At 39.2% G+C, this 19,927-nt stretch overlaps 4 protein-coding genes across 4 annotated transcripts; 3 read left to right on the top strand and 1 right to left on the bottom strand.

Annotated features, from left to right (window-relative positions):
• Positions 1-563: 563 nt before the first annotated feature.
• On the bottom strand, positions 564-3,693 carry syngr2a (synaptogyrin 2a). The gene is made up of 4 exons (XM_083931996.1): positions 3,500-3,693; positions 2,346-2,583; positions 2,076-2,215; positions 564-1,945 (listed from the first exon to the last, which is right to left on the bottom strand). Exons 1-4 carry the CDS (start codon positions 3,596-3,598, stop codon positions 1,742-1,744), a joined length of 681 nt encoding a protein of 226 aa, XP_083788122.1. The 5' UTR covers positions 3,599-3,693; the 3' UTR covers positions 564-1,741.
• A 1,320-nt stretch (positions 3,694-5,013) lies between these two features.
• Positions 5,014-13,659, top strand: tmc6a (transmembrane channel-like 6a). Its single transcript, XM_083930862.1, is given in 18 exon segments — positions 5,014-5,148; positions 5,526-5,770; positions 5,873-6,022; positions 6,604-6,712; positions 6,796-6,910; positions 6,913-7,233; positions 7,310-7,518; positions 7,606-7,750; positions 8,559-8,702; positions 9,781-9,938; positions 10,431-10,521; positions 10,687-10,784; positions 10,880-10,975; positions 11,074-11,149; positions 11,237-11,370; positions 12,004-12,180; positions 12,355-12,433; positions 13,548-13,659. Coding segments are annotated over 18 exon segments (2,463 nt in total). The 5' UTR covers positions 5,014-5,104; the 3' UTR covers positions 13,620-13,659.
• A 1,095-nt stretch (positions 13,660-14,754) lies between these two features.
• Positions 14,755-16,116, top strand: LOC310959558 (heterogeneous nuclear ribonucleoprotein A1). Its single transcript, XM_083930940.1, has 4 exons — positions 14,755-15,088; positions 15,216-15,311; positions 15,451-15,594; positions 15,753-16,116. Exons 1-4 carry the CDS (start codon positions 15,059-15,061, stop codon positions 15,873-15,875), a joined length of 393 nt encoding a protein of 130 aa, XP_083787066.1. The 5' UTR covers positions 14,755-15,058; the 3' UTR covers positions 15,876-16,116.
• Positions 16,117-16,728: 612 nt separating this feature from the next.
• cenpx (centromere protein X) lies at positions 16,729-19,242 on the top strand. Its single transcript, XM_083931844.1, has 5 exons — positions 16,729-16,769; positions 17,244-17,295; positions 17,382-17,435; positions 17,532-17,620; positions 17,923-19,242. The coding sequence occupies exons 1-5, from the start codon at positions 16,734-16,736 to the stop codon at positions 17,935-17,937; spliced, it is 246 nt and encodes an 81-aa protein (XP_083787970.1). The 5' UTR covers positions 16,729-16,733; the 3' UTR covers positions 17,938-19,242.
• Positions 19,243-19,927: the final 685 nt, after the last annotated feature.

Genomic DNA, 19,927 nt, shown 5'->3' with positions numbered 1-19,927 from the left:
TCGACAAGGTGAATAGCAGTTTGGGGGAAACATTAATGCTTTTTCCAAATCAGTATAAGACATTGAGCATATTACTCCATGATTTATATTTCCCCAGGATAGCAGAAAATGCAAATGCGTTTACTATGTAATCATGAAAAGAAATGCTTTTTCTTTCATATTTGGGAATCTTTCATTCATGAGGACAAGATCTATCCAAATGTAGATGGGATACTGATTGTAATGTAGATTTCCTTGTTGGGAAAACTAATTTAAAAAAAATGTATGTAGTAAGTTCTCAGTTTTCTGTATCCCTAAAGGTTTACATGGGGTTCATTTCACAAAGCTTTGTGTAGTTTCCTTCAAACTGCGACACCCAATAGTGAAATTGATTTTGTGGGAATACACGATACATCTTCGTTTTTGATGTTCTTCCGTGGAGTATGCGCATATCTCATTGTCTTCTCATTGTTACAGTCTCTTTACATTCACCGACACAATCACTACTCAAATATTTGCTAAGGGAGAGCAGCCCTGCAGGGTCCGGGTCTTTCTAGGATATAAGTTATGAGCTGACTCAGAGGTTCAAAAGAAGAACAGTTTTTATTTGGCAAACCCCTGTGAGATACAGAATACTGTATAAAGGCACTTTGACTGAAAAGTATTGTAAAGCCATTGGAAATACAACGGTGAAACTACAACACATGCACAGGTACAACTACAGTGTGAAATGCAAGAGGAAAAAGTAACCTGGAAAAAAGATTTTGCGGTCTGATTGTCATGTACCTGGACTAAATATATACATTTACCAAATCATTGAATTCCTGAAGCCAAATTATGGCTGAAACATTTACTGAATTTTAAATAATTTTTATATATAGTGAACTCTAGAAAAGAACATTAAACCTCTACAGAAGTAGCTGACACAAATCAAAGGTCTGGCTACCTTAAAATAAAACAGAACCCCCTTAAATACTAATACTAAATAGCAACTATGTCAGAATTGGATTTAAACGTTAAAATTAACAAAGTAAGATCAGATACTGGCAATTAACTGCCCAAAAAGAAATGAATTGTGCTTTTCAGTGCATAAAAGCCATTTTTCAGTGGTTGATTATTAAAAAGTAACAAGGTCATGGCGTTACAGTAGTTACAGAGGGCACCCATTGATTAAGTAATATGGGAGTTTTGTGTTAAAAAATCCAGATGTAATGAATCGTATCACTAATTACTGTTGTTGAGCTGCTGCATATGGATCTGTGGGCAATGAAAAAAATATTTGATGTACTAGACAGTAACATATTCCTAAAAATAAAATAAAAATAAAAATGCAAAGCAGATTTCCTGGCAACAAAGTGAATCCTAACTAATTTGTTGATTGGTGCTTTGACATTAAAAGCTCGCACTCATAAGATAAAAGAAAACAAAAATGCACTGAAATAAACTATAGTTGGTTTGGTACAAAGGCAACAATGGCACGATCATCCGATCTCTTACCATAAACAATCTCCTAGCAAACAAAAATATATATTTTCACCGGTTCCGTTCTGTGTGGCACTGACCAACACAGCAAACATCCACCACACATCTTACAACAACAAAATGAACTAAAAAACACATCAGTGCACCCAAAACATTCAAACACATTCTGCAGGAAGTACTGTGTGGGAGTGCAGAGAGCAGCTGCAAATGAAACCATTGGCACACATGTTTATTTAAAAAGCAAACTCTTCTGTTGAATTCTTGTTTGAATTTTAGTCCTTCAATAATTTGGAGGCTGGTATTCTCCTGGCTGCTCCTGGTTGTGGGAGAAAGGTGACTGCTGGTAGCCTGCGGGGACGCCGCTGCTAGCGTACGGGGCGGGCGGGTATGGAGTACTGTGGTCATTGGCTGGGTCTCTGTACTCCTGGTCAAAGTCACTGATACCTTGGCGATACCTTCCATATGCAAAGTAGCACAAGAGACCCTGTTGAGAGAAGTTAAGAGTTAGGATGTGTAATTTTTTATACAAAAATGTTCCAACAGCTGACTTGTGTGTTATCATAAGATTTTGTTAGTCAAATGCTGGTCAAACACGGTGGTGATGAGCGGCTCACCCAGGTGATGGTGGAGAAGAAGGAAAAGGCCACGATGGCCCGGGCGGCATCACCGGCAGAGGCAGCAGTCGAGTCAGTGGTGTTGGACCACTGGTTGGCCAGGACACAGAAGCAGATGAACCAAAGAAAGGTCCAAGCCGCTGATGAAAATGATTTAACGGTAGAGAAAAATAGTGTCACGCTTAAGATGAAGCTAGGATAGACTTCCTGTTTTGAGGCACAGTTCCTGTATTCTATAATGAGCAGTCTACAGTGAAACTTGACTCTCACCTGAGAAGACCAAATCCCCTATGACAATGGCTCTTCTCTCTTTGGCATTGCTGATCTGTGGGAAGTAGGCGTCCAGTATGAGGAAGACGACACAAGCCAGGAAGGCCAGGACTCCAATTCCGACCCCATAGCTGCAGGCGCTGTCATTGTTGTTGAATATGCATTTGGTTTCTTGCGACGATATCGGGTTAAAGTAGCCCTCTGCAGTGATGGTTGCAAATACCACTATGGAGAATAACTGCAAAGAAAGGGCACACAGGGTTAATGCCACTGGGAGGTGCTGAAAAATGCATGTTTTAAGTCAAGCAGTTGCAGAGGCCATATGATTCTCATCACATGGTTCACATTGCAAGGAAGTTTTCACCTTGAAAAGACAAGTGAAGTTGAGCAGACGAAGGTGAAAAGGTCTTTAAACTTTCAACACATTAAATATGGCATAAAAAGAGTGACATCTGAGATGCCAGCAGCAATACATTTAGATAAATATATATTTTTAGTGGTGCCAAGCACAGTTTAAAATAAATGACAAAGTACAAATGATAAGTAGATAAAATAGAGTGGAAAAAGGAAACTAAGAAAGAATAAATAAAAATCTAAATAAACAATTATCAAACCCCTCCATCCCTTTACCCTGTGATCATTTTCTCATATAATCTCTTATTTAATTAATAATAACTTCATATAACTTTTCTGTAACATTACGCATTTGAAAGCTGAACAGGGAAGTGGAGCCGAAGATGCTGGGAAAAGTTGTAATTCCTTTTTTTCAATGTAAACACTTGTAACTCATCCTGGTCCAAATTTCATTACAGAATAAGCGACACAACTGCCAAATAACCCCCCCCCCCATCATGAACATCAGGTGGAAACCTGGCAGTCAGTGCGGTGACACAGCACTGAACATGCTAGCTCACATAGGCTAATATCAACAAGGGCTACAGAAAATACATCCATGTTTTTTACTTTGCGTAACGTTTATTTAAGATTTTAACCTAACAGTCACTTTATGTTCAGTGTTAACAGTCAATACAGCTAAACAAGTTGTATTACTGACTGAGTGCGTCGACCCTGGCAGCTCGCATCTGTTAACGTATAAACTCGGTGATGTGACAGCTGGCTAACTTGGATGCTAACGTTTCCGTGGAGTCACTCACCCAGCTCAGACAGCGCAAAATGGTTTGAGGCTGTTTTACAAAACTGACTAAATCAAAAGCACCGCCAGCCAGCGAGGCTCCGTAAGCACTGCTCTGCATTTTTTTTTTCACCCAAAGAGGCCTGTCAACAGGGTTTTAAGGACGAGCTGGGGAAAAACTCTCCCCGACTGTCAAAGTTTCGTTTTGTCAAAACAGCTTCCTGAAAACTTTTCAAAGACCGCCCCTGCTCTGATGCGTTCGAGTGCTCCTCGTAAACTGCGGCTACTTGAGGAAAAAAAGAACTGTCGTGATATTCGATGTTCGTGGTGTTTTTTTTGTGTTTTTTTTGTATGTTTCAACCGGAAATATGTGAATAAAACCTTAAAAACACAAATATACTGAAATCATCCCCCAATTTTGTTTTTTTCTTAAATTAATTTAAAATATACGGAAAATCTTTAAAATGTGTTAATGGAAGAAAAGCACAAAATGTATGATATTCTGAAACACTTCCACACTGTGTCAACTAACTGGAATTCAACTCTATTTCCCCTTCTATGTAAAAAATATTTATTTAATTTATTTGTTTTTATTTTTCTTCTAATTCTGTTCAGAATGTATTACTAAAAGCACTTTCTTTTTAATCCTGTATTACAATATGTCTATCTTGTTGCTGTTGTTCCATTTGGCAAATGCTTTGTGCCATTTATGCAATATATGAATATAAGTGTTGCAATATCTATCTATTTTGTACATTTCAATAAAGTAAAAAAAAGAGAAAAAAATAAATATAACATAAAAACAGCATGCATTTTTTCGTAAATCAAGGTGGCAGTAGTGACTTTAAACCACCAAGTGGACACACGTGGTGGTTTAAAGCTTACAGGAATTACAGGAATACACACAAGATTACAGGAATTAAACATTCACAATATATTGCAGGGCTATTTATCTAAAGATTCATATTGTGTGATAATAATATGCATGAATATTCATTGCACATGCTGTCTATCGCTAACCTTACCTTGAAGTTCCTTAATGTATTTGTTTCAACCCCTAGGAATTATACAAGACGTTTGGTTCAGTTCCACTTTTAAAGAACAGTTGTATTTTGTTTCCGGCTTTTTCCTGAAATACAATTTTAAAAGTCTTCCCCAGATCACTGGATCCGTCACTTTTCCAACATTGTTGCTTGTTTGTCTATTTTAATATAGTGTTGAGATTCTACTTCGATGTGACCACTGGATGGCAGTGAAAGATTCTAAATACACTCAGGTTAAACATCAACTCCCAGCAAGCTTCATCTGTCATCAAAGCAGACACATAACCATACTGACACTTAAAGTGAAACTTTTCCAAAATTGTTTTGTATATTAGATATATTTAAAACTTTTTTCAGAAAGTATAAGGCGTGTCAGATATACTTGACTGAACCAAATGCAAATTAGGCGCAGCTGTGATGAGAGAGAGAGACAGAGAGAGTAGGTGAGAAGGCAAGAGGAAGTCTGAATGATGTGTTTTCACAATTAGTCAAAAATAGTCTGATACAATGTCAGTGTTAACCCACTGCTCTGTGGTCGACTATGTGACTGATGTGTTTGCAGTAAACGGAGATCATCAAGGACCATGGCAACTTTTTATTCTTCATCAGATTCTGAGTCTGACTTTGAGTAAGTTGTCTTAAAGACTTAATTTGAGGGTTGCTTTACTTTTTGCTGTTACACCTGTCATTTCCTCTGCATCTTTCTGCTTGGGTGGGTCAGTGTTTTATTTTTTTCTTTAGAAGCACTTAATATATTGAATTTGTTGACACGATTTAACATTGATTATGGACTAAGATTCTTTTATCAAATTGTGTAACTAATAAACTCAATTGTAGCTTCATTTAAAAGTTGTAGGTCTTCAAGATGTTCCCTGAATGCCCAGAAGTTCTTTCATTACTAGATTTAATTGCTATTTATACTTGAGCATCTTTGTATTTATCTTTTGTTATTATGGGGTCTGGGCCTCTGGGGCATTATTTCCTCTGATGGTTACTCTCCCTCAGGTACATCGGAGAAAATCAACCAGGTCAAGACTCTTTCCAGCTTGTCGGAAAACCAGCAGCCAGCACCCAGAGGTGTCCTGAAACCCTGCAGAAAGATGTTTTTAGGGGATGCACAGGTACAAATATAGAACGTCTGTCATCCACTGCAAGTGGCCATATAAGAGGCGAGATGAACTCTCTGCAGACGCATCGTTGGTCAGCTGCTACCTTAAAGGTCCTCTCCTCAATGCCGAGCCGGACTGCTGGTGAGATGAAACCACCTTCCTTTACTGTCTAGCTGTTAGTGGACAATGTTCATATACACATTTGAACTTCTGTATGAAATGGACTGTTCCTTGTCCAAACAGGGACAAATAGTGCTGCAGCAATTCCCCGGCATGCCAGAGACCCATCTCAGCTACACCAACCCCAGACCTCCTCCCATGATTCTTCCAACCACTCCAGACCAATGCAGGTTGACTTTGTCCAGGCAGATATGGAGGAAATAAGTACTGAAGGTGAACAGAAAATGCTAAGCCATTAACTATTGCTGTTGTTAAAAGGTTCCATAAGGTCGCTTGTAAAAAGTGAGATTTCAATGTCTTTTTTTTTTACAAAGCAGGTCGGGGTGCTATATAAATTCTGTGAAAGTATAAAAATGCTCCATCCACAGAGAAATGCACATGGCTTGTATTCAGAAACTGTGCCCTCGAACAAGCCGTCAGGACTTCTGTACTGTTGTGATGTCACAACTATGCTATAGAATATAAAGGTAGAAACAGCTGCTACAGTGCTATTACAGTCATTCCCCTGCTGCAATGATGGTGCAGAGATGTTGAGAGTGCAGATGCGGAAGACCACAGTGAATGCTGAATAATCAGAGGGCTTTTTGGGGGAGGGGGCCTTAATACAGGTAGACTCAAACAGTATAAGAAAAATGTGTTTTTTAACATTAAGCTGTGTAAAAATGTTCTTGCAGAAACCCGAAACGCAAGTATGAATCTGAAAATTAGCACAATATGGGATCTTTAAGTGAGCCCTTTTGCTTTCCAGTGTTGGCTGCAGCGACTCATCTCTGAATTTAACTTTTGTTTTACAGAAAACGAGAAGGAGCAGTTAGTGTCCAACCTCCGAGGCCTCTCAGTGAGTGAGGGCATGCGCAAGCTGCGAGCCACGCCCCTCAACCTGGCAGATAAGATGGAAGTCAGGTACATGTGGCAGTGAAAACATTTAATGTGCTGCAAAATAAAGCCACTAGCACAGAGGTAACTCTTCACTTGTCTTTTATCAGGCGTCTTGCTTTCAGTGACGCCGCTGAGAGTTCACTCATCAGCAGAAATATCCCATGCTACAGTCGTCTAAGCGTGTACATTTCGAGGGTGAGTACAGACAGCATGCTACATAAGGTATAAACCACTTTTGTTTGTATGGATCAGTCCTTCACTCACGTTTTTTCTCCCTTCAGACTTGGCGTCATTGTATGTTCAGCTGCATCCCAGTCCTCGCGTCCCTCCAGTTGTGGCATTCACCCATGAAGAGACTGAGTGGACGTTTTGGAACCGGGGTGCTTTCCTACTTCCTGTTTCTCCGGACCGTCCTGCAGTTTAACCTCCTCCTCTTCACCATCAACGGCCTGTTCCTGGTCTTCCCTCAAGCCCTCAACCCTCCTCCTCCTTGCCATGATTCTCATCTCGACACCTTTACTGGCCTTGAGCTTCTCACAGGCACGGTAAGATACATCACAGCAGTATACATGATTATTTCTGTGGCACTCATTTAAATCAGATCTCTGTTGTCTCTGGCAGGGCTTCCTCTCTCAGAGCGTGATGTTTTACGGCTACTACACCAACACCATCCTCAAAACTTGTCGAGCTGCTGACAATACTGCAGAATCACCTGACCTACCAGTCTGTGATACCGACAAGCCACAGAGAGTGCCATACAGCATACCTGCAGCCTATTTCTTTACCATCGCCATTGCCTTCTTCATTATCCTCATCATCCTTGTGTACAGGTTGGACAATAAGGGAATGACTTACGGTACATCATATTTTTAGTCCATCTGTGGTAAGCATTGTGTGGCTATATTGTTCTCCTGCAGCATGTCCAAGTCCTATGGGAGGAGTTTTCAAGTCCTCAAGTCTAATGGGAATCTGGCAGGAAAAGTTTTCTGCACCTGGGACTTTAAAGTCAGCAAGAAGACATCTGTCAGACTGCAGTCCGAGAAAATCAGCACTCAGCTCAAAGTATGCAATCATTTGAATGGTCAATTAGACTCACTGAAGTTTGAAGCTCTCAAAACTGATGAGCATGAGCAGGAACAGCATGAGTGTTGAAACATTTAAAATGTGAAAAAAAAGTTGTATTTTATTGTAAAAAGAGAGATTTCCATGTCGTTTTGTCATTATAAAGCAGGTTGAGGTGCTATATAAATATGTGAAAGTATTGAAAAGCTCAATTCACAGAGAAATGCACACAGCCTGTATTCAGAAAATGTGCCTTTTTAAATAAGCAATCAGGACTTCTGTACAGTTGCGATGTCGCAACTACACTATGATAGAACGTGCCTCTATTGAGCTCCGGCTGCAATGAAGGAGCAGAGATGCCGAGAGCGCAAATGCGGAAACGCTAACCCATCAAAGGAGACTGCTTTTATCGAGAGGGGGGCTGAAAGAGACAGGCGCTAAATCCGACATTTCTGATACAGGTGTATTCAGACAGACAGTATGAGGAAAAATGTTTTTGCATCATTAAAGCATACAAACATGTTCTAGTAGAAACTCAAACGGGTATGAATCTGAAAATGAACACAACCCTAAACGTAGAGAACAACTTTTGAGGATCATCTCTGTGATAGATATTTGACATGATTAAGTCCAATGTCACATGCAAAACAGGCTTACACACAGGAAGCTTTTATTTTCTCACCTGTTTAACTGCAGGCTCCTCAACATGCACAAAGACGCTAAAGAGGGACATTTTCTTATGAAAGAATGTTTTTTGATAATTTAAACAATGCTAACTCAGTTTACCTAATTGCTGCTTTTCCAACAGGAGCTGCTGTCTGAGATGATCAGGGGAGAAGATGAAAAAAGCTGCATGGAGCGACTCTGCCGCCTCACGGTACACCTGGTGGTGTGGGCTATATCTCTGGCCAGCATCTTCCTGGGCGCCATGGCAGTCCACTACCTGTCAGAGGTTAGAGGAAACTGTGCAACAACCCCTGTGCAGCCAGACATGACACATGCATATTTAAACAGCTATAGGGACAGTGTAAAACATGTTCTTAAGACTAGCACAAAAATAGGGAAGCACCTTTCCACCACAGTTTGTTTACTTCTCCTTTTTATTTACATGTAGACATTAAACCTTTTTTTGTCGCAAAAACTGCTAGAGACACAACCACACAAGAATCTCCTACTATATTGACAGTAGGGCTGAGTGCAAGACAGGCTTCTTCTTATTTTAGAGCAGACCAGTCAGTCACTGATTGCTTCCTTACTTACCTGCACCTTCTCTATCACACATTTTCCCTGGAGCATAGACTGTTAAAATGACCACCGTTTGCCAGAGTATTCTGTCTTGCACAGCCTGCACTGTTTGACATCAGTCTCGAGGTCCGTTCGCCAGGCGTTCTTGGGCTGGCCTCTCGTCCTTGTGCCTTAAGGTTTCCATCTAAGGGCCTGACCGGTGATACTGGCATTGGGTTTCCGGAGTGTGTTTATGATCCATACCCATCTTCTTCTCTTGATCTCCTCTGCCACAGGTTGTTGGCTTGTTCTCTGCCAGAGATCATTGTTGCTGATGGCTCCTGGGCAGTGGACACCCAAGATCCGCCTCAGGCAGCTGTCGGATTTTTGTAATTTCTTCGTAATGTCCTCTCCGTCTTCGATCCGAGAGTTGTACAGGCTTAATGTTTCGATGTGGTTCTGATGTCTGCGTCCGTGGTGCCCTGCTTGTCTATCTCGAGTAATATTCTCTCCAGGATCACTGGGTCTTGTGTTATTTTGCTTTTTGAATAAACCTGCTTCTTTGTCATTCACAAATGAATTAGATTCCGAGGCCTTTTGCCCCGGTAGAAATTTGGAAAAGTAAAGGTGTAACTAATATCATTTATGATGAATGCTTCCAGCACTTGTTGCATTGCATCAATAAAGCAGAACTGCTGTGATAAAAGGTCTACTCAACTTTGGTCTCTCTCCATGTTTTTTTTCCCACCTGGTCTTGGGGTGCTTGTCTACAACCCTCACTAGGGTTTGTCCATTTTCCTTCACAGGCTACCATTAAGCAGAGTCCTATCAAAGAAACCGAGATGCTGCTCTTATCTGCAGTGGTGTCAGGCATTAACCTGTTACTCCCCGGCCTCTTCAACCTGTGTGCTTGGGTAGAGAATCATGACTCACCCAGTGCTTGCGTTTATGTCTCCATCTTTAGGTGAGAAGAACGGGAAAAAAACACAACACAATCAACCACATCGCACTGAACATGCATCATCTCTTAACAGATGATTCGTGCAGAATAATGCAATTGACTATTATATTTACTGATAAATGTAACTTTAATAGAACTGTTACACTGAATTATATTTGCGAAACAACAACAACTGTAACAATCTTCCGAGTATGTATAGGAATTAAATTAGAAAGTTTTGTGAATCTAAGTGCTACTGAAGTGGAGATTTCTGGTTCAGAGTATATGAGAAAAAAATCATTTTGAGAAAATGGCCTTTAAAGATATGTATTGTATATATTTTTTTTATTTTTGATATTTACAGACACCCCTATCTATTCAAACCCTCAGCATTCTATGCCTTTAAGACATGAAAGCAAAATTACCCCAAATTGTCCAGTGCATGCAAAATCTTTTGCAAGCCATGTCTCATCATGGGAGTTGTAATAAAATGGGAAAATCTCATTATTTCTTCAGGAACCTTTTGTTAAAGGTCAGTATTGTTGGAGTGCTGTACCACCGCTGGCTGGGGAGGATTGCTGTGGAACCGGAAAGTCGTGGTTTACAGGTAACAATCATCCAAATGTTTAACCTTGTCATAATTATAGTTTTGGCCACTGAATTGTGCAATGTTCTTCATTCTTAAAGATAAGGACACAATGTGTGATTAGATGTTTGTTATTGTGACATATGTATCCATTTATGTTCTTTATGTGATTTCTGTTGTTCTCAGTGTTGGGAGAGCTTTGTGGGGCAAGAACTGTATTGCTTGCTCCTGATGGACTTTGTCTTCACAGTGATTTACACTTTTTTCGGAGAGTTCCTGTGGAGGCAAGCTGGGGCTTTACCCACAAATCACACAACTTACATTCTGTTGTTTGCGATTTATAAAACCATCCACTGAATGTTAAGCATCTTCCTTCTAGGCACTTTTCCAAGCAAGTGCTGAAAAGAGACAGGATGCCGGTGTTTGACATTGCTCGTAATGTGCTGGAACTCATATATGGACAAACACTTACTTGGTAATGATACAACATTATGTCACATCCTGTCACACATGACATATTTAACAAAAACAAAAAAAGTGAATTAAACATTAATGGTCTTCAGTTCTTCCCAGGCTTGGAGTACTGTTTGCGCCACTGCTTCCTGCAGTCCAGATCATAAAACTGTTTGTCTTATTTTACATGAAGAAGGTTGGTACAACAGTGTGTTGTTTCACAGACATACGAGTACTAATTTGCATGACACACTTCACATTCTTCCTCTGGTTCCTTCCTCAGAGCAGTCTGATGCTCAACTGTCAGGCGTCCAAAAAGCCCTGGAGGGCCAGTCAGATGACGACACTATTCATCTTTCTTTTGTGCTTCCCTTCATTTCTTGGAGCTGCCGCGTCTGTCACTTACACAATTTGGACGTGAGTGCAACACACTGTTAAACAAACCTCTTATTGACTTTAATGCTCACAAACAGGTTCATTACCGGAAGCATGCTTGAATTCCAAAAGCCCCGACACGCATAGCTCTCTAAAACCATATTTTTTTAACAGTGTGTCATGTAACAGTCTTCTCCAAGCATATTTACCTGTTAAATTAAAATACAAAAGTGAGGTTAAAGAGTCGCATTTCAATTTTAATTTTAGGGTGATTACATCTGGGTCATAGATGTTTGCCAGATATTACCCACAAATTCCATGAACAGACAGAAAACCAACAATGATTTTAACCTACCCTATTCATTTGAGCCATAGAAGTCTTTCTTTTTTGTTTCTTTAGGTTAAACTGCATATTTCTGACCCATTTTTAAAGGAATAGTTTGACATTTTGGGAAATATGCTTATTCGCTTTCTTAGTGGGAGTTAGATGAAAAGACTGATACAGTGTACCACTCCCCTTTTTTAAAGATGTATATCTTCAGGTATTGCATGATGAACTAATGGTTGATGGATGGTTTTGCTCTTTATGCGATCTGGCCAAACAACTGAAAGAGTTTGTCCTAATACAAACAAACTATACTGTATGTTCCAAATCCAACCGTCTGATGTCCACAGGATTAAACCCTCATCAGGGTGCGGCCCTTTCAGGAATCTCACCACCATGTTTCAGTCAGGGCAGATGTGGGCCCAGGAGCTGGAACATGCCCACCCAATCCTGTCTTGGCTTAGCTGGGCCTACAACTCTCTGGTGGAGAACCCACTCATCTTATTCCTTGCCACTGGAATCTTTCTGTAAGTGGTGACACGATAATGTTATCATTTGACATAGTTATTTTATTTCTATTATTTTCATTTTGTCCTTTATTATGGTGGTTATTCTGCCTTCCAGATACATTTACTATAACTGTGTGTGTTTATGCCCTTCAAAGTTTATTGATCTCTTTTGCTGGCTATTTTTTTTTTCAGAATGGTGATATATTTTCACACTCAAGTTGTTGATGGCCAAAGAAGAATCATCAGTCAGTTGGAAAAGCAAATTGAAAATGTATGCATCATCAAACAAGTGTCTATACAGCCATGCTATTGATTCTAAGGCTGTGCTAATGCCATGTTTCCTCTATATGGTACCTCTGCTCTCCTTTTCTCTTTACATTTTTCACTGCGGATAGTACCACCTCAGGCAGGATTCTTAGCCGATGGCCATAGCGACGCCATGTGAAACTGCCATGACATCATTGACAGGAATGTCTGCACTTCATCAATGAGACAGCGCAGTGTACGGCACAGTTTTGCAGGCTCCCCTCTTTTTAGAGCCTGGGTTGTGTGAATACAAAAATTTGCGACCACTATTGATTGAGCTTGACAAAAACAAATCCAACCAATCAGTGGTCTGCTGTGTTTAAACTCCACCTACTAGTATCAGCTCATCCACAACTTTTGTAATGGAAAACTAAAAAAGAGGGAGTCGAGTCGTATACCATGCAGTGGAAATGCGGCATTAGGCTTTGAGCCAACTGCTAACATTACGTCAGAATGCTAACATGCTCGCAATGGGAATGCCTACATCCGGATGTTTAGCAGGTGTAAAGTTTTAAATGTGAGATGCTAAAAATGCGTAGTTTAGCATTTGAGTATACTAACATTTTCTCATTAAGACAATTTATAACTTAGGAATATGTCTCTAGTTTTGCAAGTATTTGGTCATAAACCATATTGGACAAATCTGGATTTGGACCTGTTGATGGATCTAGGGATACCAACAAATTTTACAATTCCTCCTGCAAACCTGAATGGTAATCCATATCGTAAATTGAGACATTTCAATGGATAAGTGAAAACTCTAGTCTATAAGGAAAAAGGAAGAATCATTCTTGGGGCCCAATGAATATCTGTATAGAATTCCATATTGTTCCATTCAATAGTTGTCATTAAAAAAAACAAAATGCCAACATCATGGTGGTTCTGGAGGTTGAGTCAGAGCATCACGGAAGTCAGTATGTTTAGAATCTTGGTACCATGAATATCTGTACAAAATTTAATGGAAAACTATTAAATAGTTGTTTAGACATTTGCTTCCAAGTCTAAAAATCACTGACACATGAACAGTACGTCATTATTGATCTTAATATTAATCTCTCTATATTTTCTCTTGTGTACAGGAGGGTAAAGACAAAAAGTTCCTCATCACCAATTTGCAAGCCCTTTATGAACGTAGTCTTGTTTCTCCTTAAGGTGGGTGGACTCAACACTCTTTTATCTTGTAAAATATATCTTTTTGATAATGACCTCAAGACATTTTTGTGAACACTGTCATCCATATAAAAAAAACGTCTCTTTTTTCCCCCCACCCCCACAGTCTGTGGTGGAACAACATTCTCAATGTAGCAGTGGAAGTATATTACCTCACCACAGACAAGAATCTTCACCTTGATAAATGTTTGTCAACATCAATCCGGGAATCAGGAATCAATAAAAAGAGTCATTTATTTATACAGATCTCCTATTGTTGCGGATGTTTATGGATGTATTTCAGATTCTATTAAAGTTTATGAATAATGATCTTGAATAAGTTGTATGAAAATGAATTAACTTGAACGAATCGAGTGTGTTATTGGAATGAGGAACCCTCTTCTAGTGTTTTTGGCAACAACCAATTGGCTCAAATGGTAGTATTACTCTATATCATTCACCTGAACACACACAATTAATGATCACAATCTTTGCAGTATTTTATTCAGATTTTGCATTTTTTTGGAGCTGGTCAGTGGCCAGCAGATGAGACAGTGGTTGTAAGAAACAGACTGTTGCCCAATACATGAAATCCCAATGTTTTTGCAATAACATGCATGCCCGACCAGAACCACAGAGAAACTACAATATTAACTTACAATAGAAACTGAGAGAGAATTAACTCTCTGCTCAGCACGCCATTACTCCACCATAGCCATACAAAGCAAATATTTGTTTGTAACTATATTAATGCTCTGAAAGTACAGCTTCTTTAATAAAATAAAAATATAGTTTAACAATGGCTTGTTACTGCAACATTTTACTCTTCAGCTGCACATTATCATGCTTATTGAACACCTGATGATTGACTTGTTGCCACATACCCCAATGACATGTCCCAAACTGACCAAGCTTGCTGTCAAGTCTGCAGCTCTATTACAAACTAAAAAAAAGGTCTGCAATTCCCTGAAAAACATATTTTGGCATGCTGCTGAACATGTTGGGTAACTCTTTGACTAGCCACTCAAGTATGTAAATGCCACAAGAAAAAATACCAGTAAGGACAATATATAAAGCCCGTCGACAGCAGGTTACACTGTATTTTGAGTTTATACTTGGAAGAGCGGAAGAGCCAAACACCTCAGCAATGACTTCTAGTAAGAAATAGCTTTCTTTCGTGATTTCATCTGCTAAAAAAATCTGATTATAAATAATCATAGTTCTCATTTTACATATATGCTCCTTTACTTTGTGAAGCTATCATACTTTGGATATTTTTTTCAAATCCTTGTTAGAACATCTAATATTATTTTATTTTATTAATATTTCTTAATCATTTTAACACCTTTACTGCACTGTTAAAACATCTCCTGGATCAATTTTCCCTCCAGATAACAAAGAAGTGAAAAAAGCGGTGTACATCTGTCTTCCAAAGAAATGCATGGCTGCTTTGGCTGGAAAATACGAACTGGTAAACAATTTTCTATTTTTTTCTCATTCCTATATTTACACGGAACATCACTTAAATGTATCTTTTCGACCTATCTTTTTGACACTACAATATGCCATGGAGCTCATTATTTCCTAACATTTAACAGGAACATGGGCTGGTTATAACAGAGCTGAACCACCATGTAGGTGATGGGTATGTCCGAGCTTACTTTAGAGAATGGGGCACCGTCACGGCATGTAAGGTAAGTCTAAACACTGAAAAAAAGATACTGCTTAACAAGTGCCTTTGTCATATTTATTTTTTAATAAATTCAGATTTTTTCACTTAATTATATACAATAATTTATACAAAGTCCCTTTATCTTTTGAACTGGATCCCAGGTTAAGAAGAACTACAGCTCGGGAGAAAATAAGGCAGTGGCCTATGTGAGGTTTTCTACAGAGGATGAAGCAGACAGAGCAGAATGGGCTGGTCCTCACTACATTGGAGGTGATGTGGAAACAAAACGAGTTGTTAGTCCAAAGGTGAGCTGTTTCTCTCAAGCTTGTTTTACGCCTGTTCTCATAATGGACATACAAGAAAACTTGAATAAAGAAATGTTCATTAACAGTATTTGACTTTGAAAGAATCCATTTTCTGTCTATGTCAGACTGACTAAAAAATAAATAAATCTGTCTTCCAGATGAAGGACAATTCAGATGAGAAGATCAACGCAAGCACTACTATGTCTCGCCCACGGCGTTCAATGGGCTTGGGTTACTTACTGGAGGATGCTCAGTGGTTAGATAAGGAGTTGGATGAATAAACAAATACTGTGCAATTATACATTTAAAATCAGAAATGTATGTGTAGCTATATTTAAGGATTGTAAAGTCACTCATAAAAATCAATGTGTCAACAACAAAAGGATATAATTAAAGTAGCCTATCCTTGGTTACATAAGAACACATAGCATACACCTATTGGTTTATCTGTTTTAATATGAGTTGCTTGCTGTGGTACATATTTTGTCTGCTGATTCTGTGTTGTCTCCTATGACAATTGTCTACTTTGAGTGGATAGTAAAGTATTATATTCTGTGTTTTTTTTTTTAAATCTTTGTCACCACATATGGGTGTTACAATACCGATTAGATATATTGTATCCATTAAATGACACTGCAAAATTCTATGGAAAACAAGTGGCCTGAATGTCTGCCTCACATTCTTGCTCTGAAGCTGTGTAAATAAATGAATGGTTTCGAAAGTTCGTGTTTTGTCGTCCTCTTACACAAGAAGTAGCGACATGCTGCAGGTCTATGAAATATATTGAAAGACAATGTTATTATTCATAAAAAATAATGCCATTTTATTCATTTTTTAATAATTGCCTAAAGTGATAACTATTGTTTTAAGTCTTATTTCATTATGTTTTAATCATACAATTATTTTCACACACAAAAAACTAATAGCCTACAGAAACAGACAGGAACAGAACAAACATTACATACACTTAAATACAGATTGAATATTAAAGCAATGAAAACGATTGGAATTTGTAAAACCTTACACACTTTTCTGCAATATATATATTATTAATGGTCCAGGGGGCGGGGCGAATGACGTCAGATATCAATGACCAATCGCCACGCAGAGCGCCAAGCTTCTCTGACAGCGTAGTAAACATGGCGGAGCAAGACGCTGAAATTGGATTCAAAAAGGTAAACAATATTGCCGCCCGTGTAGGTTTCCCCCGTAATTAAATACACTTTGAATATTGCTTGTTCTTTGTCGCTGTATTGCATTTATTTAAGTACTATCACATTATGAACTATGCATTTGTTCCTACCTCGTTGACAGAGCACAAAGGGGTTCCTATTCGTTTCTCAGACGATTCAAATGTGCAATGAATTAACAATATATGTGTGCCGAATGGAAGAGCGGTCCAAAATAAGTTTTAAAAAGTGCTTTGTTGGATAACAATAGCGTTAGGTACTTTCCCCCCATTACAATTGCCCTTTTTTCAAAGGCAGTCTGGTATGAGGAAGCAAGTTACAGTTTGAAAGTACATGAGTTATGATATCAAAACGATTTCCTTTGCCACTAAGTCATTATAAATTGTCCGTCACGTCGACTGTACACTACATTACAGTAATGTACCATGACATTAAGTTCTCTATTGTCCTCATTTACAGGAGACAGTTAGCAAACTCTTGTCAAGTTATTTCAAAGAGGACAAAACCAGACGTAAGTATATCGTCTTGATATAAAAAACCTATCCAAAACGGTTTTCTTTGTGATTGTACAGCTTAAGAAATCTCACTCTGTTACAGTAAGTGGTGATGCTGTGCTACTCATGGCAGAGGTGCTAAAAGTATTTGTCCAAGGTAAGAGGGTTGTTTGGTGCAGTTGTACACAGATTGCCTAATGATGGAACCCTTAATGTATTATGTGTATGTATATGTGCGTTATCTCATATCCAGAGGCTGCTGTGAGATCACAGAAACAAGCTGAGTCTGAAGACTGTGACCAGGTAGACATCGAGCACTTTGAAAAGATCCTCCCTCAGCTGGTGCGTACCTCAACAAAAATGTTTTTAAAAAATGAGACTTCTTTATATTGTTGATAAGGGTTTTGTAGATGTATGCTTATAATATATATATATACTTTTTATCACTTTATAAAATCTACAATGTAAGGCAAACTCTTGTTATTGGTGGATGAGGAGTCCGGCCCGGCTCCAACTGCTCGAAATTTGTTGTATAAAATGCTGGTCAATCAAAAAGAGCCAATTGGACATAAAACATCATTAATGTACAAAACGTTTAATTTCCAATAATAATCCAACAGTCTTTCATCTCCTTTCCAATGCAGATGCTCGACTTCTAGCACAGTGATGCCACAAGATGGAGCCAGAGTGCTGCCAGCATGGTCCTGCTAAAATACTACAACTTCAATTCCAACTTGTTTATTTTTTCTGCATAACTGCAATTACATAGTCACTCAGATCTGAGATAACATTAAGATTATCATTCCGTATGTATTTTAGTTGTGCAATTTTAAGTTGAAAGTAGTGGTGCTGTCTGCACCCCTCCATGCCACCACCAGTAACCCCCACCTGTGCTCCTCTGTGCAACAACAGGTGCTTCCAGCATGCTCCATAGTGCCCTTCATCAAAGCCTCCTGGAGCAGTTGGAAGCAATTAGAGTAATAAGGGGAGCAGCCAGTCCCTTAGATGATGACAAGTGCCAGGAAAAAAGGAGTACCCCCTCCGGCCACTTTGAAGTTCCCTTTTGCTGTCCTGCGATGTTTAGTTAGGGGGGTGGGGGCAAAGGGGACCTCTGGCACAGGGGGAAAGTTGAATGGGAGTGTGCGTGCACGAATGTGTGCATGTGTTGGCCAAACATAGCAAGAGACCACACGCATAGATATTCTGTTTGAAAGGAAACATAACAAAACACATTGGAACATGGTCCAAGACGAGCAGGGTGTAATTCTGAAGGTAAATAAACAAAAGAGGCGAGTAGTAGAGGTGCTTTCTCTCCTTTCACCACAGCAGAGGGGGAAGTTGGGCCTACAAGGGAGAGGGTAATGTGGGGTTTTCTAACCCAAAGTGCCTCAGATGGTTTTCCACTAGTGGTGTATTTGACCAACATGTCTTCACTATGAGTCAGCATAGCTGTACAACACCTCACACTATTTATTTGTGTGGCCCTCGAGTGACTCACTACACTTACAAGTGCTGCTCACATCCAGCTGGAAGCAACTTTAAGTTTAAAGTCCAGGCTCAGATAGGTGCTCAAGGACACGCCACCTGGAATTTGACCCAGCACCTTTTTAGTAGAGCCAAGACTGGATTTGTGTTTCCCAGGAGAAACTTCCACAGCAGGCCTTCAGGAGAAGGTGTGTTTGGTTGAGTGAAGTTTATTTCAATGATGCCCTGAGGACTATTGGTAAAAAAAAGTAAAAGTAAATAATTTGTTGGGTTAATAATTACAGTCATTCACCGCAGCAAGTCCTGCCTTCCTGTTTTGATTAGTACAGTAAACTGCATATCCACTGCTCGGACAACCTGCTCACTCAGTGAAATTATTTTATCTCCAGATATGACACCAAATAATCTTGCTAAAAAGTACAAGAAGTAGAAAAAATATTAAAGGTGTATTTTGGTATATAGTCTTTCTGGAGGTTTACTAGAATATTCTCTCTAGCTGTCAATCCTTGCAGATTAAATAAAAAGTATTCTGTTGAATCTCGCATCTCTCCCTTTTATTTTCCACAGTGAGTTATGAGAAGGTCTCCTGGTGCACTACTGTACAACTTTTCTCCTCATGCATTTTAGTGGAACAAATTACATCTGAAGGCAGTATTATTAAACATACGAAAGCAGTTAGGACAAGAATGGGGAGGGGCGTTGAAGAGAGTAATGAGTTAAAGCTTTTCTTGATCATACATTAAAGGCAGGGAGTGTCGACAGCCAGTCCAGACGCTTTGGAGAAGCTCTCAAGTTAGAAGCTTTTCCCAGGAGAAACACACTGATCTGTCTCCAGCCTTCTGCCTCGTCCTTGGACAGCACTGCACATGGGACAAGGCCCTCATCACTTGAAGATATTTGCTTGACTGTAGAGTCATCGATATCACCATGATTTAGTGACTGCCAGAATGATTCATTATGATAATATATCCATTGTGATACAATAAAACTAAAGGCGTGTATTTGTTCTGTGAATACCTGTCCTCTTTAAGTTTACTATCATTTAAAAAAAAAGAAATATATATATATATATATTTACAAATGGAGGTACCCAGTCTGATAAGGCTGTGGAAACTGTAATAGTGGTTTAGGGTGATGCTTGTCTGGGGTGGAGTTGTCTGCATC

The sequence above is a fragment of the Echiichthys vipera genome (assembly GCF_963691815.1).
Source record: "Echiichthys vipera genome assembly, chromosome: 17".
Taxonomy (NCBI): Eukaryota; Metazoa; Chordata; class Actinopteri; order Perciformes; family Trachinidae; genus Echiichthys; species Echiichthys vipera.
Note: the sequence above shows the minus strand (reverse complement) of the source record. Positions and strands in the feature narration are given on the sequence as shown.

Bases quoted from the DNA above. Each gene is read 5' to 3' on its own strand.
- LOC310959558 (XM_083930940.1), top strand. From the start codon at position 15,059: ATGGCTGCTTTGGCTGGAAAATACGAACTG. The intron at 15,312-15,450 runs GTAAGTCTAAAC...ACTGGATCCCAG, and splicing joins GCACCGTCACGGCATGTAAG to GTTAAGAAGAACTACAGCTC. The intron at 15,595-15,752 runs GTGAGCTGTTTC...TCTGTCTTCCAG, and splicing joins AACGAGTTGTTAGTCCAAAG to ATGAAGGACAATTCAGATGA.
- syngr2a (XM_083931996.1), bottom strand. From the start codon at position 3,598: ATGCAGAGCAGTGCTTACGGAGCCTCGCTGGCTGGCGGTGCTTTTGAT. The intron at 2,216-2,345 runs GTGAGAGTCAAG...CATTTTCATCAG, and splicing joins AGGGGATTTGGTCTTCTCAG to CGGCTTGGACCTTTCTTTGG. The intron at 1,946-2,075 runs GTGAGCCGCTCA...TTCTCTCAACAG, and splicing joins TCTTCTCCACCATCACCTGG to GGTCTCTTGTGCTACTTTGC.
- cenpx (XM_083931844.1), top strand. From the start codon at position 16,734: ATGGCGGAGCAAGACGCTGAAATTGGATTCAAAAAG. The intron at 16,770-17,243 runs GTAAACAATATT...CCTCATTTACAG, and splicing joins CTGAAATTGGATTCAAAAAG to GAGACAGTTAGCAAACTCTT. The intron at 17,296-17,381 runs GTAAGTATATCG...ACTCTGTTACAG, and splicing joins CAAAGAGGACAAAACCAGAC to TAAGTGGTGATGCTGTGCTA.